The sequence below is a fragment of the Pristis pectinata genome, chromosome 1 (assembly GCF_009764475.1).
Source record: "Pristis pectinata isolate sPriPec2 chromosome 1, sPriPec2.1.pri, whole genome shotgun sequence".
Taxonomy (NCBI): domain Eukaryota; kingdom Metazoa; phylum Chordata; class Chondrichthyes; order Rhinopristiformes; family Pristidae; genus Pristis; species Pristis pectinata.
In genome coordinates, this window is record NC_067405.1 from 104,342,595 (window position 1) to 104,359,513 (window position 16,919).

Consider the following 16,919-nt stretch of genomic DNA (forward strand, 5'->3'; position numbering starts at 1 on the left):
ATTATTGCACTTTGAATAGAAGATTTTATGTTTGTTATTCTGAAGAACTTCATATTAATATATGGGAAGTTATGCATCAGATTGCAGTTCATTTCTGTAACATTACAACTTTTATCACACTTTCCCTGTCACTCTTTTCTGGTGGCTTAAAGTCAAATAGAAAAGAGGATGATGCCTAACAGGTAAGGCAGCTTCTGTGGAGAGAGAAACAGAGTTAATGTTTCAGGTTGATGATCAGAAGTAGGAAACGTGGAAATAAAACAATTAGAGAAAGGAGGAGAGAACTAAGGGAAATTTCTGTGATAGGGTGGAGGGCAGTGCCAACTGAAAGGTTATTGAATAACAAAAAATGTGTCTGGGGGAGATGTAAGCAGGAGATGAATGTAAACTGAAATTACCAGAAGGGAGAATATAAAACAATGCCGGATAAATTAAAGATGCAAGGTTGGAATGACTGAATATCTAAAATTTTTGAATTCTCTGTCAAGTCCGGAAAGCTGTAATGTGCCAGTCAGAATTGAAGTGTTGTTTCTTAACTTGCATTGAGCTTCATTGAAGTAGTGTAGGAGGCTGAAGGCAGAGTCATAAAAGTGGGAGTGGGATAGAGAGTTAAAATGAAAGGGAACACTGTTGATATACAGCTTTAGAAAATACACGTAAACTTCCTGAATATTTAACCTTAGAGTTCTATGATTAAACAGGTCAATGGTTTACCAGGAGTTCTGCATAGATGGAGACAAGTGGAATCCTATCATGGTTCTTGGTGGAAGAAGAGGTGGCGAGGGCAGAAACATGGGAAATAGAACAGGATTGATTGAGAACCTCTGTCAGCTAGGCTGGAGGGACAACCACAATTAAGGGAAAAAGATGAATCAGAACCACTGGTGTGAAAGATGGCGTCTCCAGAACAGATGTGACAGAGATGGTGAAATTGGAATAGAAAGGAAGCCTTACAGGAAACAAGGAATGAATACTAGTTACTTAATTACTCCCACAATGGAGGAAGAGACGAATGTGTCGGGTAAGTTTGCCTGCTCTCCTCACCGGCAATTCCATTGTTCAATGGAGAATAAAACAGGCAGTAGATTTGTAGATTATATTGTAAATCACTGTTTCAATACAGATGTTAGTGAGGAAATGAGTGATCAGAAATTGGACATAACTTTCAACGGTGATCCAGAAGTGATAGCAAAGCTGTACCTGGGAAACACCTGCATAACAGAGCTGACAGTATTGCTTAATTTCACCTAATGAGCCAAACTAAGGCTGCTTAAAATGTAATACTATTACCATAATATTAAGAGGGCATGATTTTCAAGATGATAAGTCATTTGAAGTTGATTGAATGGTGAGTCTTATTATATGGAAATTTGAGCGACACCGAAGGAATGGCTTTATAAAAGGGTACAATGTAAGGCTTGAAATTAAGACACATGGTGAAATAATACCAACTCACCAGCTAGTGAAGTTCAAAGAAAAACTGCCTTAAAGTAATATTTTCATGATTAAATTACTTAGAGTCATAGTGTCATACAGCATCGAAACAGGCCCTTCAGCCCAACTTGTCCATGCCGACTGTGTTGCCCAGCGAGCTAGTCCTTTCTGTCCATGTTTGGCCCCTGGCCCTCTACACCTCTCCAATCCATGTACTTACCTAGACGGCTTTTAAATGTTGCTGATGTGCCCGCCTCATCCACTATTTCTGGCAGCTCGTTCCAAATACGCACCACCCTTTGTGTGAAGAAGCTGCCCCTGATGTCCCTTTTATAAATCTCTTGCCTCTGATCTTAAACTTATGCCCTCTTGTTCTTAACACCCCCTCCCTGGGAAAAAGACTATGTGCTTTCACCCTGTCTATGCCCCTCGTGATCTTATATACCTCTGTCAGGTCACCCCTCAATCTTCTTCGTTCCAGGGAATAAAGTCCTAGTCTACGCAACCTCTCATTGCAAGTCAGGCCCCCAAGTCCAGGCAACATCCTGGTAAATCTTGTTCTAGTATAATAACATCTTTCCTATAACACTGTGACTAAAACTGTACACAATACTCACCAATGTCTTGTATAACTGCAACATAACTTCCCAACTCCTATACTTAGTGCCCTGACTGATGAAGGCCACCGTGCCAAATGCCTTTTTCTACTCTATCTACCTGTGACGTCACTTACAGCAAACTATGCACTTGCAATCCGAGGTCCCTTCGTTCCATAACACTCCCCAGGGCCCTACCATTCACTGTACAAGTCCTACTCTGATTTTAGTCTCCCAAAATGCAATACCTCACATTTATCTGGATTGAAAGCCACTTGCGAATCCTCAGCTCACATACCCAGCTGATCAAGATCCCTCTGTAATTTTTCATAACCTTTTACACTATCTACACCACCTATTTTAGTATCATCCAAAAACTTACGAAACATGCCTTATACATTCACATTGAAATCATTTGTATAAATTACAAACAGCAAAGGTCCCAGCACCGACCCTTTGGCACACCACTAGACACAGGTCTCCAGTCTGAGAAACAACCCTCGACCATCACCCTCTGCTTCCTACCACTGAGCCAATTATGAATCCAATCTGCTATCTCCCCCTGGATCCCATGCAATCTAACCTTCCAGAACGGTGTGCCATGAGAGACCTTGTCAAAGGCCTTGCTAAAGTTCATGTAGACAATATCCACTGCCCTACCCTCATCTACCCTCTTGGTTACCTCCTCAAAGAAGTCAGAGATTTGTCAGACATGACTTCCCATACACAAAGCTGTGCTGACTGCCCCGAATCAGACCCTGTCTCTCCAAATGTTGGTAGATCCTGTCCCTCAGAATCCCCTTCAGCAATTTGCCCATCACACAATGTCAGACTCACTGGCCTATCGTTTTCTGGCTTGTTTTTGCAACCCTTTTTAAACAACGGTACCATATTAGCCACTCTCCAGTCCAACAGAAGCTCACCTGTGGCCAGAGATGAAGCAAAAATCTGCAAGGGCCTGCACAATTCCTTCTCTAGCTTCCCACAAGGTCTGAGAATGCACCAGCACAGGCCCTGGGGATTTATCCACCTTAATGCACTTTAAGGCCTCCAATACCTCCTCCCTGCTAATTCTTACATGGTCCAAGACAACAACACTCATTTCCCCCATTTCCTTAGCTTCCATCATTTGCTCCACAGTATAAACTGAAGAGAAATATTAATAATCTCTCCCAATTCCTTTGGTTCCACACACAGATGGCCATACTGATCTTTAAGGGGACCTATTCTCTTCTTAGCCACCCTTTTACTCTTAATATATAGAATCTCTTGGGATTTTGCCTCACCTTGCCTGCCAGATCCTTCTCTTATCCTCTTCATGCCCAAAGAATGGGCAATACTCTGACTTCTCAGAGAATGGTATCAATCTCAAGAACACATGGTCACACTAGTTTTGTTATTGGTTTGCTGTTCCAAAGGCCTGGATTAATGATTCAAGAGATGCAACATTAAATCCTATCACACCACAAGGGAAATTAACATCATTTGGTTAAAGAAAATCTGTAATTGTAAGAGTGGAATCAGTAAGGGTGACCATGAAATTACCAGATGGACTGGTTACTTACAAAATCCCCTGGGATCTGTATAAGTGCTGCTCTTCACGTTTATCAATGACCTAGATAAAGGGATTTGTGCAAGTTTGAAAATGACACAAAGAAACATTTGTTAGGACCTTCGTTGAGGAAAAGTATCTTACAGCGTGATATACATGGAGGTAAGGCAAAGATAAAGGGAGAAAAAGGTCCTTATCTGGTAGATGCAATTTTGTGTAGAAAATTGTGCTGTTATGCTCCTGAGTGGGGAGGCACACGCTATTGCAGGGTGGAATGCTCCAAGCTGCTATATGGAAGCTTGAGTGTACGTGCATTGTAAAAGTCATAGATACTCAGTTGTGCAGGGGCAATGTCTAAACATCTCAGACCACACTGTCTCCTGTTTGGAAGTGGATGCCAAAATTTCTAAACATGTCCAAATGCTGTTTATAAAATCCATTAGGAAAAATAGCAATATTAGATAACTTGTCACCATCCTAATGGCATTTCAAATGCCTGTTGTGGGAGACAGCCAATTACCTTGTTTAGGTACTTGCTCAAATGTGTCAAAACCTTCCCATCACATAACATGGAGAATTCCTGTGCAAAGTTTGAAGCCAGCTTATTTCTGAAAACAATGTTGAAACCAGTCATAATGAGTAAAGAATGTTAAGAACAGCTGCCAAATCCTATAATGCTCTGCCCAATTTTTTTGCATGGTGTTTGTTGTTCACCGGTCCTGGGCATTTCTACAAGAAATGAATCTTGAATCTTTGGAATTGATATTGGCTTATTATTGTCACTTGTACCAAGGTACAGTGAAAAACTTGTCTTGCATACCGATCGTAGAGGTCAATTCATTACACAGTGCAGTTACGTTGAGTTAGTACAGAGTGCATTGATATAGTACAGGTAAAAACAGTAACAGTACAGAGTAAAGTATCACAGCTACAGAGAAAGTGCAGTGCAATAAGGTGCAAGGTCACAACAAGGTAGATCGTGAGGTCATAGTCCATCTCATCCTATAAGGAAACCATTCAATAGTCTTATCACAGTGGGGTAGAAGCTGTCTTTAAATCTGGTGGTACGTGCCCTCAGACTCTTGTATCTTCTACCCGATGGAAGAGGAGAGAAGAGAGAATGACCCGGGTGGGTGGGGTCTTTGATAATGCTGGCTGCTTCACCAAGACAGTGAGAGGTAAAGAGAGAGTCCAAGGAGGGGAGGCTGGTGTCCGTGATGTGCTGGGCTGTGTCCACAACTCTCTGCAGTTTCTTGCGGTCCTGAGCAGAGCAGTTGCCGTACCAAGCCGTGATGCATCCAGATAGGATGCTTTCCATGGTGCATCGATAAAAGTTGGTGAGAGTCAAAGGGGACAAAATGAATTTCTTTAGCTTCCTGAGCAGGTAGAGGTGCTGGTGAGCTCTCTTGGCCATGGCATCTATGTGATTTGACCAGGACAGGCTGTTGGTGACGTTCACTCCCAGGAACTTGAAGCTCTCAACCCTCTCGACCTCAGCGCCATTGATGTAGACAGGTGCATGTACACCACCCCCTTTCCTGAAATCAATGACCAGCTCTTATGTTTTGTTGACATTGAGGGAAAGGTTGTTGTCATGACACCATTCCACTAAGCTCTCTATCTCCTTCCTGTACTCCGACTCATCGCTGTTTGAGATACGGCTAACAACGGTGGTATCATCTGCAAACTTGTAGATGGAGTTAGAGCAGAATCTGGCCACACAGTCATGAGTGTATAAGGGAGTAGAGTAGAGGGCTGAGGACATAGCCTTGTGGGGCACCAGTGTTGAGAATAATCATGCCGGAGGAATTGCTGCCTATCCTCACTGATTGTGGTCTGTTGGTTAGAAAGTCAAGGATCCAGTTACAGAGGGAGGTGTTGAGTCCTAGGTCTCGGAGTTTGGTGACAAGTTTGCTTGGGATTATTGTATTGAAGGCAGAGCTGTAGTCACTAAGCAATAGTCTAACGTAGGTGTCTTTACTGTCCAGATGCTCCAGAGCTGAGCGTAGAGCCAGGGAGATGGCATTCGCTGTGGACCTGTTTCAGCGATAGGCGAATTGCAGTGGGTCAAGGTTGTCTGGGAGGCTGGAGTTGATGCGTGCCATGACCAGCCTCTCAAAGCACTTCATGGTGGTGAATGTCAGAGCCACTGGTCAGTAGTCATTGAGGCATGTTACCTTGCTTTTCTTCGGTACCGGGATGATTGTGGTCTTCTTAAAACAGGTGGGAACCTGAGATTGAAGCAGGGAGAGGTTAAATATGTCCGCAGATACTTCTGCCAGTTGATCAGCACAAGATCTGAGCACACGACCAGGGACGCCATCTGGGCCAGATGCTTTCCTCGTGTTCACTCTCCGGAAGTCTGATCTTATGTCCTCGATGGTGACCATGGGTTCAGTTGCACTGGAGGCTGTCAGGGTGGGTGGTGACAATCCACTCCCCTTCTGTTCAAAACATGCATAGAATGCGTTAAGCTCATCAGGAAGGGATGCGCTGTTGTTAGCTATGCAGCCCGTCTTCGTCTTGTAGCCTGTTATGGCATGTAAGCCCTGCCATAACCGATGGCTGGTCTGGGACTCTATTTTGAGTCGATATTGCCTCTTGGCACCCCTGATAGCTTTCTGAAGGTCATATCTCGATTCCTTGTACAGATCAAGATCACCAGATTTGTGTGCAGCAGTCCTCGACTTCAGTAGGGAGTGGATCTCCCGGTTCATCCATGGTTTCCTGTTTGGGAACACCCGTATAGTCCCCTTTGGTGCACAGTCCTCAACGCAGTTGCTGATAAAGTCTGTGATGGTGGTGGCATACTCATTAAGGCTGGCAGCTGAGTCTTTGAACATGGACTAGTCCACTGTCTCGAAGCAGTCACGAAGGAGCTCACCTGCTTCCTCAGACCAGCACTGCACGACTCTCCGTACCGGATCCTCCCGTTTCAGTTTCTGTTTGTATGCAGGGAGAAGAAGCACAGCCTGGTGGTCTGATTTCCCAAAGTGAGGACGAGGGGTGGCTCAGAAGGCATCTTTGATGGTTGTATAGCAGTGTTCGAGGGTGTTAGCGCCCTTGGTTGAGCAGGAGATGTGCTCTTGAGGTTGTCCTGTTTGAAGTCACCTGCGATAATGAAGAGGGCTTCAGGGTATCCTGTCTCAAGGTTGTTGACCACGGAGTATAGCTCATTGAGTGCAGGCTTCATGTCCATCTGTGGTGGAATGTAGAAGAGATGAAGCATGTGTACAAACTCCAGAAATAAAGCTAGTCTTCACTTTCAATTCCCTCTCACACCTGTTAGGTTAAGATTGAAATTCTGAGTATGATTTTTGTATACTTCCAAAAGAGGACTTTATTGAACAATCAGATAAGCACAGCATAGGTGCACAATTGGATCAGCAACCTTGTGTTTGGACATTAATTCCTCCCTCTGCCAGCAACTTTTTCAATGCACATTTGGGTGTACTGGGTACCATGTCCCCACATATTTATTTACTTTGTCAGCAATTTGTTGGGGTGGTTATAAATACAGACTGTTTGACAGAGAACGTCATTTGCCTGCATTACTCTCTGAGTGACAGGCAGATCTAGGGCAGGACCGGGGACGTGTGTGGCAGGTATAAGAATCTCGGCAATCAGCAGAGTGTGTTTCTCACTGTGCTGTGTGAAAGATCAGTGAGGAGTAAAATGGAAGAGAGTATTATCCAGAACAGTAACTGGCTGTGGTCTAACAGCTCGGTGTTAAGAGACAGAGTGGTGTCTGAACCTGGAAAAACAACCATTGGAATCTATCTACTGACTCTAGGTGGGTGTAAACATTTTCCTTACACAAAGCTTAGAATTGGTCAATATTCCACTGGGAAATGACACAAAATAATTTACATAATAGTAAAATCAAATTCAGATCAATTTCAATTGCAAAATATGGCTTCTCTTGAGAGTTCTCTTGTTCAATGATTGTTTTGGTTTGCATTGAACAATAGTCAGAATGTAAGAAAATAATCCTGAAATGTTTGCTCTGGTTTCTATTCTCTTTTTTTCACAATGCAACACCAGAATTGACCTGATGAGCTAGATATTCCAATGAGGAGAGAAGGATCAGGTTGCATGTAAAGTTGTAAACAAATTGAAGATGAAACTTAAAAATATCATACTGCTTGTATTTGTTAAAAGTTTTTTTCATGAAACTGGCAAAGACATAAATTGGTATGTATTACTTTTCCAGCTTAATATTGTTCCCCCAAATATTCCTTTCCCTAAGTTATGATCAATTGATTCTCTGAGAACCAAATTAATTTTCAAATCGATGCCAGCAACAATTTATTCAAGTGCTTTGGATATATTTAACTTGTAAGAAGATTTCTAAAGGTGTCTTTGTAAGGAAAATAGTTGCAGAGTTAGATTTAAACCCAGAAAATGTTAGGTTTGTATGTGACAACACTGGATGGATAATATGACCTAGAGCCCAGGCTGAAGAACTATAATAATAGATTTTATCATGCAGTCAGTATTTTTAAGAAAACTGCTGTGTCACAAGATTATTAACTAGGTTGTTGCACCATGGAATGTGGAAGCATTGAAACCCAAGATCCCTCTCCTGAATTCACAGGTCTCCATTGGTCTGGTTGAGGAATAATGTAGTTGGTTTGAATGTTCATGAGCTGGGAAGAATAATTCTAACCTTATTCATACCAGAAACTATGTGTGAACATCCGATCATTTCAGCACTTGAAAACCTCTCCCAGTTCCACAGCCTGCTGATACTCAGTATGAAAGCTTACATAAGGTAAAAAAAAACCTTTTCAATTAGGTTTTGGGAAAAGTTAACAATATCAGTTGTAATAATTTGCACTTAATTCTATCTTAAATTTCCTTTTTTGAAAAAAACATATTCGTGCGAGCAGTGGTGGGTTCACTGAGACAGATGGTGTAGGAAGCTTAACTAATTTGTATAATTGAAATTGAAATAGCCAAAGCTAATTACTCCTCCTATATTGCTGTTGCTTCAGACCTCGTATAACGAGGCTGGATGTGCCCATCAAGGTAGCTTCATATATCTTTTATACACACTTTTAAAGCATTAACCTCATTACTCTTAAAGGAAGAACTATTTGTTGAATTTTAAAAGAAAATGAGTATTGTTGATTCTTCAGTAATCGTACAAGCAGCCATCACTTGTGGCTGTGTTTGCTCAGTCAGTCCCAAATATTCCTAGTCTATTTCCTTATGCATGCAGAATGAACCTAAGAACCATGGTTACTGGTACAATGTTATAGCTGAATGATTAACAGTAATTCACTCATCGAAACAGGAAAAGTTAACAAAAGTAAAGAACAATACTTGTATGAAGGTAGTGCTTGAGTAAAGCAGAAATGGGAAGGATTGATAACAGCCAGAAGGAGGAAGGACTGGCATTATAAGGGCACGTTATGACCTCAGGACATCCCAAAGTGCTTTGCAAACAATGAAGTACATTGTAATGGTGGAAATATGGAGCCAGTTTAAGCATAGCAAGGTGCCATAAACAGCAGTGTAACAAATAATCCATTTTGGTGATGTTGATTGTGAGATAAAAATTAGCCAGGAAACTGAGAGAACATCTGTGTCCTTCTGTGAAAAGGTTCTTCGGGATCTTTTCTGGACACCTGCATCTGGAAGGACAAAAGTATCCTCGGTTCACTGCTTTTGTTTGAAAGAAGAGCAAGGAAAACAAAGGAAAATATAAATGCAAATTCGATCCTGCTGTTTTCAGCATTCTCAAGATCACAAGATAATTAAGAATGAGCAAGGCCAGTCAGCCAATCCTAACTCATCCTGGAGCACCATGTGTCTCCTCCTATGCAGTAACCAGCTGTTTCTCAAACTGTGCCAGAGTTTTCATTTCCAACACCACCAGGAATGCGTTCCAAATGTAAAAATTTGCATAATGAAGATTCTTGTAATGTGTTATTATTTGACCCCATGTCTCTATGTGGATCAATAATAACACCTCCTCCTCAACGACTACCAACACAGGCACACCTCAAGGATGTGTGCTTAGCACACTGCTCTACTCTCTCTATACTCATGACTGTGTAGCTAAGCACAGCTCAAACACCATCTATAAATACACCAGTGACACCACTGTAGTTGATAGAATCTCAGGTGGCGATGAAGAGGCTTACAGTCATGAGATAGATCAGCTGGTTGAGTGGTGTCACAACAACAACCTCGCACTCAGCAAGACCAAAGAATTGATTGTGGACTTCAGGAAGGGGAAGTCGGGAGAACACACACCAGTCCTCATTAAGGGGTAAGCGGTGGAAAGGGTGAGCAGCTTCAAGTTCCTGGGCGTTGACATCTCAGAGGATCTATCCTGAGTCCAACACATTGATGCAATCATGAGGAAGGTGTGCCAGTGGCTCTCCTTTGTTAGGAATTTGAGGAGATTTGGTACGTCACCAAAGACTCCGACAAATTTCTATAAATGTACGGTGGGGAGCATTCTGACTGGTTGCACCTTAGCCTGGTATGCAACCTCCAGTGCACTGGATCGCAAGAGGCTGCAGAGGGTTATAGACTCGGCTAGCTCCATCACATGCACAACTTTCCCCACCACTGAGGACATCTTCAAGAGGTTCTGCCTCAAGGAGGCAGCATCCATCACTAAGGACCCTCACCATCCAGGACATACCCTCTTCACGTTACTACCATTGTAAGGAAAATAGTTGGGAAAATAGACTAGAAAAATCAGGTTGGCACTAGATTCCAAAAGAAGGAATTTGTAGAATGCCTATAAGATAGCTTTTTAGAGCAGCTTGTGGTTGAGCCCACTAGGGGAAAAGCAATTCTGGATTTGGTGTTGTGCAATGAACCAGATTTGATTAGGGACCTTAAGGTAAAGGAACCTTTAGGAGGCAGTGATCATAATATGATAGAATTCACACTGCAGTTTGAGGGGAAGAAGCTAAAATCGGATGTATCAATATTACAGTTGAGTAAAGGTAACTACAGGGGCATGAGAGGAGCTGGCCAAAGTTGATTGGAAGGGGACCCTTGCAGGGATGTTGGTAGAGCAGCAATGGCAGGAGTTTCTGGGAGTAATTCAGAAGACGCAGGATCAGTTCATCCCAAAGAAGAAGCATTCTGAAGGGAGGATGAGGCAACCGTGGCTGACAAGGGAAATCAAAGACAGTATAAAAGCAAAAGAGAGGGCATACAATATTGCAAAAATGAGTAGGAAGATCGAGGATTGGGAAACTTTTAAAAACCAACAGAAGGCAACCAGAAAAGCAATAAGGGGAGAAAAGACGAAATTTGAAGGTAAGCTAGCCAATAACATAAAAGAGGATATCAAAAGTTTTTTCAGATATATAAAGAGGAAAAGAGAGGCAAGACTGAACATTAGACCACTGGAAAATAACACTGGAGAAGTAGTAATGGGGAACAAAGAAGTGGCGGATGAACTGAATAAGTACTTTTTGTCAGTCTTCACTGTGTAAGACATCAGCAAAATGCCAGAAATTTGAGAGAGTCGGGACAGAAGTGAGTGTAGTTGCTATTACTAAGCAGAAGGTGCTTGAGAACCTGAAAGGTCTGCAGGTGGATAAGTTACCTAGACTGGATGGACTATACCCCAGGGTTCTGAAAGAGGTAGCTGAAGAGATTGTGGAGGCATTGGTAGTGATCTTTCAAGAATCACCAGAGTCAAAAATGGTTCCAGAGGACTGGAAAATCACAAATGTCACTCCACTCTTTAAGAAGGGAGGGAGGCAAAAGACAGGAAATTATAGGCCCGTTAGCCTGACTTCAGTGGTTAGTAAGGTGTTAGAGTCCATTATTAAGGGTGAGGTTTCGAGGTACTTGGAAGCTCATGATAAAATAGGCCAAAGTCAGCATGGTTTCCTTAAGGGGAAATCTTGCCTGACAAATCTGTTGGAATTCTTTGAGGAAGTAACATGCAGGATAGACAAAGGAGAGTCAATGGATGTTGTTTACTTGGATTTTCAGAAGGCCTTTAACAAGGTGCAGCCCATGAGGCTGCTAAACAAGCTAGGAGCCCATGGTATTACAGGAAAGGTACTAGCATGGATAGAAAATTGGCTGACTGGCAGAAGGCAAAGAGTGGAAATAAAGGGGGTCTTTTCTGGTTGGCTGCCGGTGACTAGTCATGTTCCGCAAAGGTCGGTGTTGGATCCACTACTTTTCACATCATATGTTAATGATCTGGATGAAGGAATTGAGGGCTTTGTGGCCAAGTTTGCAGATGATACAAAGATAGGTGGAGGGGCAGGTAGTGTTGAGGAAGCAGAGAGTCTGCAGAAGGACTTGGACAGGTTGGGAGAATGGACAAAGAAGTGGCAGGTGGAATACAGTGTAGGGAAGTGTATGGTTATGCACTTTGGTAGAAGGAGTAAAGGCATAGACTGTTTTCTAAATGGAGAGAGAACTCAGAAATCAGAGGTGCAAAGGGACTTGGGAGTCCTAGCAGGTTGAGTTGGTAGTAGTGAAGGCAAATGCAATGTTAGCATTCATCTTAAGAGGACTAGAATATAAAAGCAAGGATGTAATGCTGAGGCTTTATAAGGCATTGGTCAGACTGCATTTGGGGTATTGTGAGCAATTTTGTGTCCCGTATCTAAGGAACGATGTGCTGGCATTGGAGAGGGTCCAGAGGAGGTTTACAAGAATGATCCCAGGATGAAAGGGTTAACATAAGAGGAGCGTTTGATGACTCTGGGCTTGTACTTGCTGGAGTTTAGAAGGACGAAGGGGGGGAATCTCATAGTAATGTTGAATATTGAAAGGCCTGGATAGAGTGGACATGGAGAGGATGTTTCCAGTAGTGGGAGAGTCTAGAACCAGAGGGGCACAGCCTCAGAATAAAAGGACGTCCCTTTATAACAGAGATGAGGAGGAATTTCTTTTGCCAGAGGGTGGTGAACCTGTGGAATTCATTGCCAAAGACGGCTGTGGAGGCCAAGTCACTGGGTATATTTAAAGGGGAGGTTGATAGGTTCTTGATTAGTAAGGGTGTCAAAGGTTACAGGGAGAAGGCAGGAGAATGGGGTTAAGAGGGAAAAATAAATCAGCCATGGGCTGGCAAAGATGGGGGGATAGGTTAGCCCCCTATCCTTCCAGCTGTTTTGTAAGATGGGCTTGTCCTGGCCGGGCTGTGTCCTCCATTTCTGTAGGGGAAGACCTTGCAGTGAAAAGGGCCAGGTTGCTGAAGATCAAGCAGTTTCTTTCAGCAAATTCCCTCCAGGACAACAGCACATGGGAAGTGAGAACATTCTTCATAGGTCAGTGGTGAGCATAGGTGGCCCTCCACTAACAGCAAATTCTGCACATTTAATCCTCACCATGGCTGCCTCCTCCTAAGGGTAATTGAGATGTTCTCATTCTAGCCTTTTGTACATTAGCCCATAAATGCGAATAAGCTCCCAATTCAAATGTCTAAATGTATGGGGCAAGCAAAAGCTGTGTGATCTGCACATGGATGGGTTGATGAGCATAACAAAGCAGAAATAGAAGTTACTTGTTAAAAATTTATCTTGAAATATTTGGTGATTATTAGTGATGAAATCAAAAACGTAAGTTTTTCAACAGTGTGGCACCTTATTGTTAAATTTTAAAACAAAATATTAGGAGAATCAATGCATCATTAGTTCCCAAAAGAATGGTGAGGTTAATAGTGCTCAGTGTTATGTATGTTCATTTGGCACAACAACTTCAGAGAACAGTAGGGGTGAAGTTGAATGCAGATGACAAGTTTCTATCCAAAATCTGGTACTCTGTCATCAGCTTCACCAAAACACCATCTCAATGCCCACTCACCATTAAAGTGCAGTGAATAGACTGGAGTTGTTACATTTGTCCAATAGGCACTAACTAAGTTCATCTAGGAACGTTCAGTCTATTGTTACCACTGCTCATAATTTTGTTTCCACACTGAGGAAACCAAACACAGATTGTGGAATGGAAAATGTTGGAAATGCTCAGCAGGTCAGGCTGCATCTGTGGGAAGAGAGACGGAGTCAATGCTTCAGGTCAGTGACCCTTCGTCAGAACAAAAATGGAGTCAAAAGAAGCTTGTAAAGCTGCAGGGAGGGTGGGGGAGGGGGATATCTCTGATAGGACAAAATCAGCGTGATCTTGAGGACAAGCTGTTAACAAGATTATCTGGTCAATGAGTGAATGTGAGCAGTTAGAGAGTGAGAACATAGAAGAATGTGGGAGTTGCTAAATGCAGAGCAGGACAAGCCCAGCAGGTCTGATTGGGTTTGTTCTCCATTTCCTGAGAGAGAAAAAAAGAAAAGAAAAAGCTGAGCCAGTCTGACTGATGGATGACTGATACAGACGAAGAACTCAAGTTACCTGAAGTTATAGAATGTAGAATTAAGTCCAGAAGGCTGCAAAGCACCCAGATGGAAGATGATGTGCAGTTGCTCAAGCTTGTGTTGGGCTTCATTGTAACAGTGTAGGAGGCCGCTGACCAATAGGTCAGAATGGGAGTGGGATGGAGAATTAAGGTGGCAGGCCTTAAGTGGGAAGCTCAAGGTCACCCTCTGGACTGAACACAGATGTCCTGCACAGTGATCACCCAGTCTGCAATTGGTTTCTCCGGTGGAAAGGAGGCCACATTGTGAACACCGAGCGCAATGCACTGGATTGGAAGAAGTGCAAGTGAATCGCTGCTTCACCCGGAAGCACTGGTTCCCTGAGGACAGGTTCCCCATTGGGAGTGAGGGCAACCAAGCAAGTGACTAGGCCTGGAGCAAAGCCTGGGCCTTTTCTGGGCCCCTGTAGTGGGGACAAGGAGAGGGCTCGGGCCCTGTCGGCCCAGGATGGAATGCACTGCCAGCAAAGGTGGTGGGGGCAGAAACATTAGGGACATTTAAGAGACTCTTAGATAGACACATGAATGATAGAGAAATGGGGGACTATGTGGGAGGGAAGGGTTAGATAGATCTTAGAGCAGGATAAAATGTCGGCACAACATTGTGGGCCGAAGGGCCTATACTGTGCTGTTATGTTCTGTGATGGTAGGAAGGGAAGAGGTGGAGGGCAAGTGTCACTGCTTCACCTGGAAAGACTGGAAATTCACTTGCACTTCTTCCAGTCTGGTTTATTGCATTCTGCCAGATGCAGGGTCTCAACTTTAAAAAAAAATCATCTATTTGCCTCCACAGATGCTGCTTGACCTGCTGAGATCTTCCAGCACTTTATTTTTTGGACCAAATAACCTTGTTTACAGCTTATCCACATGGTCAACCTGGTTTTATCCAGTCAGAGACATCCCCCTCCCACACCCTCCCTGCAGCTTTACAAGCTTCTTTTGTCTCCTTTTTAGTTCTGACAGTGGGTTGCTGACCTAAAATGTTGACCCTGTTTCTCTTCCCACAGATGCAGCCTGACCTGCTGAGTATTTACAGTTTTAAGATTTCCAGTGTTTGCAGTTTTTAATTTTTTTTTGCTAAATGGAACATCTCTGTTCGGTCCTCAAGCATGACCCTGACTTTTCATTTACCTGTTCCTTTAATTTTCCACCCCTCAGCCTCTCTATCATCTTTGTCCTTGGCCTCCCTTGTTGCAGTGAAGCTCATGGTAAGTTCAGGGAACAGCACCTCAAATTCAAATATGCACATTGGATTGTTCTAGACTTCCCCTTTTTATTCTTTCTGTGCCTCTCTCTCTGCATCTGAAAACCTGTTTATCCATAACCATTCCCAGTTCAGATGGAAGGTCTTTCATTCTGTTTCTCTGTCCAAGGACGCTTCCTGACCTGCTGAAGGTTCCCATCATTTTATGATTTTATTACAGAAAAGTATATTTCATCCATTTTAGTGTATGTGCACTATTAATGTTGTCATTGTGCCATTAACCTCTGGAACAGAAGGATGGGCTAAATTGCCTTGATGGCTAACTGGTGTGAATCGCCAGCTATCAGCAGTGTCCACATCAGCAGGTTGCAGATTTACACACCAGTGCATTACAGCAGATGCAGCAAACAGTTAAGAAGGCAAATTGTTAGCTTTCATTGCAAGAGGTTTTGAGTACAAGAATAATGATGTCTAGCTACATTTAATTAAGGCCTTGGCGAGATGACGCCTAGACGGAAACCTAGTGCGGTTTCAGTCTTCTTGCATAAGAAAGGATATGCTTGCAAAAGAGAGAGAGGGCAGGCATATGGTTTTGAGATAGCAGATCAGCCATGACTCTGTTGAAAGGATGAGCTGGTTCAAAGGGCGAAATGGCCTCCTCCTCTAATTTTTCAATATTTCTACTCTTTGTGCCATTAATTTCACAATAAGAATTATCATAATCACTTGCTCTTTTCACTTAAATTCCAGTTGTCCTCACTGTGACATTATAAGCTCATTCTTCAGCAATTAAGATCCTGAGGCACCTTGCCAGCGTGGGTGTGGAACGGATGGGTTTCCTCCTGTGGGAGGATCTGGAACTAATGGGTCACAGTTTAAAAAATAAGGGATCTCCTATTTAAGTTACAGAAAGGGCAAGTTTTTTTTTCACCCCCGGGGTCTTCGGAACTCTCTTCCTCAAAGGGCAGTGAAAGCAAAGTCCTTAAGTATTTGTAAGGAAGAGGTAGATAGATTCCTGATAAGCAAAGGGGTGAAAGATTACCACAAGTAGACTGGAATGAGGCTGTAATCAAATCAGCCATCATTTTGTTGAAGGGCTGAGTGGCCGACTGCTGCTGCTTGTTCATATGTTTATATGTAGCTATGAAGAACCTATCCCTGTACCATGAGTTGACCTCACTCAGGAGTTCATGGGTGAACGATTTTTAATTTCAATGTCAGTTGAAATCATCTTAGTTTTAATGAGAAAATAATTTTAGAAGAATTCAGAGGGGAAAAATGGATTAAGTAGTTTAATTCCTTGCCTTTGTTGATTTAGCTGAACTTGGTGGGAGCTACAGTGGAACTTGGCTAAATGCCCCTCAGCCAGGATCACTGATCTCAACCATGATCCAGGGACCGGCATAGAAAGTGCGTTTGTATTGAGAATGACTGGCTTTCCAAAGTCAGAAAGTCTGCCAACGTTTTCTGTGAAGTCTCACTTGAAAAGTGATCACTTTGGAAAGATTCTGGCATGCATGGAAAAGGACTGTAGCCTGAGCCAGAGTACCTTCAAGAAAGGAAAAGAGAAATAGAGGGGAAGAAAGTACAAAAACATTTGAGGGTTGAAACACCTAGATTTTGGTTTAGTATTGATCTCGCCCAAGACTTTGCTCCAAATCTTGGTATGTATTAACTGTAAAACAGTTTACATGGAAGCTGTACATATGTTTTTTTTAGAAAGTATGAAAAAGAAGCTTTAGGTTATTGGTTAACAGTCTCCCAAAG

General features: G+C 42.8%; 1 protein-coding gene across 1 annotated transcript in view; it reads left to right on the forward strand.

Annotated features, from left to right (window-relative positions):
* The first annotated feature begins 867 nt into the window (after positions 1 to 867).
* Positions 868 to 16,919, forward strand: part of opn6b (opsin 6, group member b) — a 40,210-nt gene continuing 24,158 nt past the window's right edge. The window contains exon 1 of the mRNA XM_052015335.1: positions 868 to 1,021. Within this exon, the coding sequence (XP_051871295.1) occupies positions 868 to 1,021 (154 nt within the window). The remainder of the gene's footprint in view (positions 1,022 to 16,919) is intronic.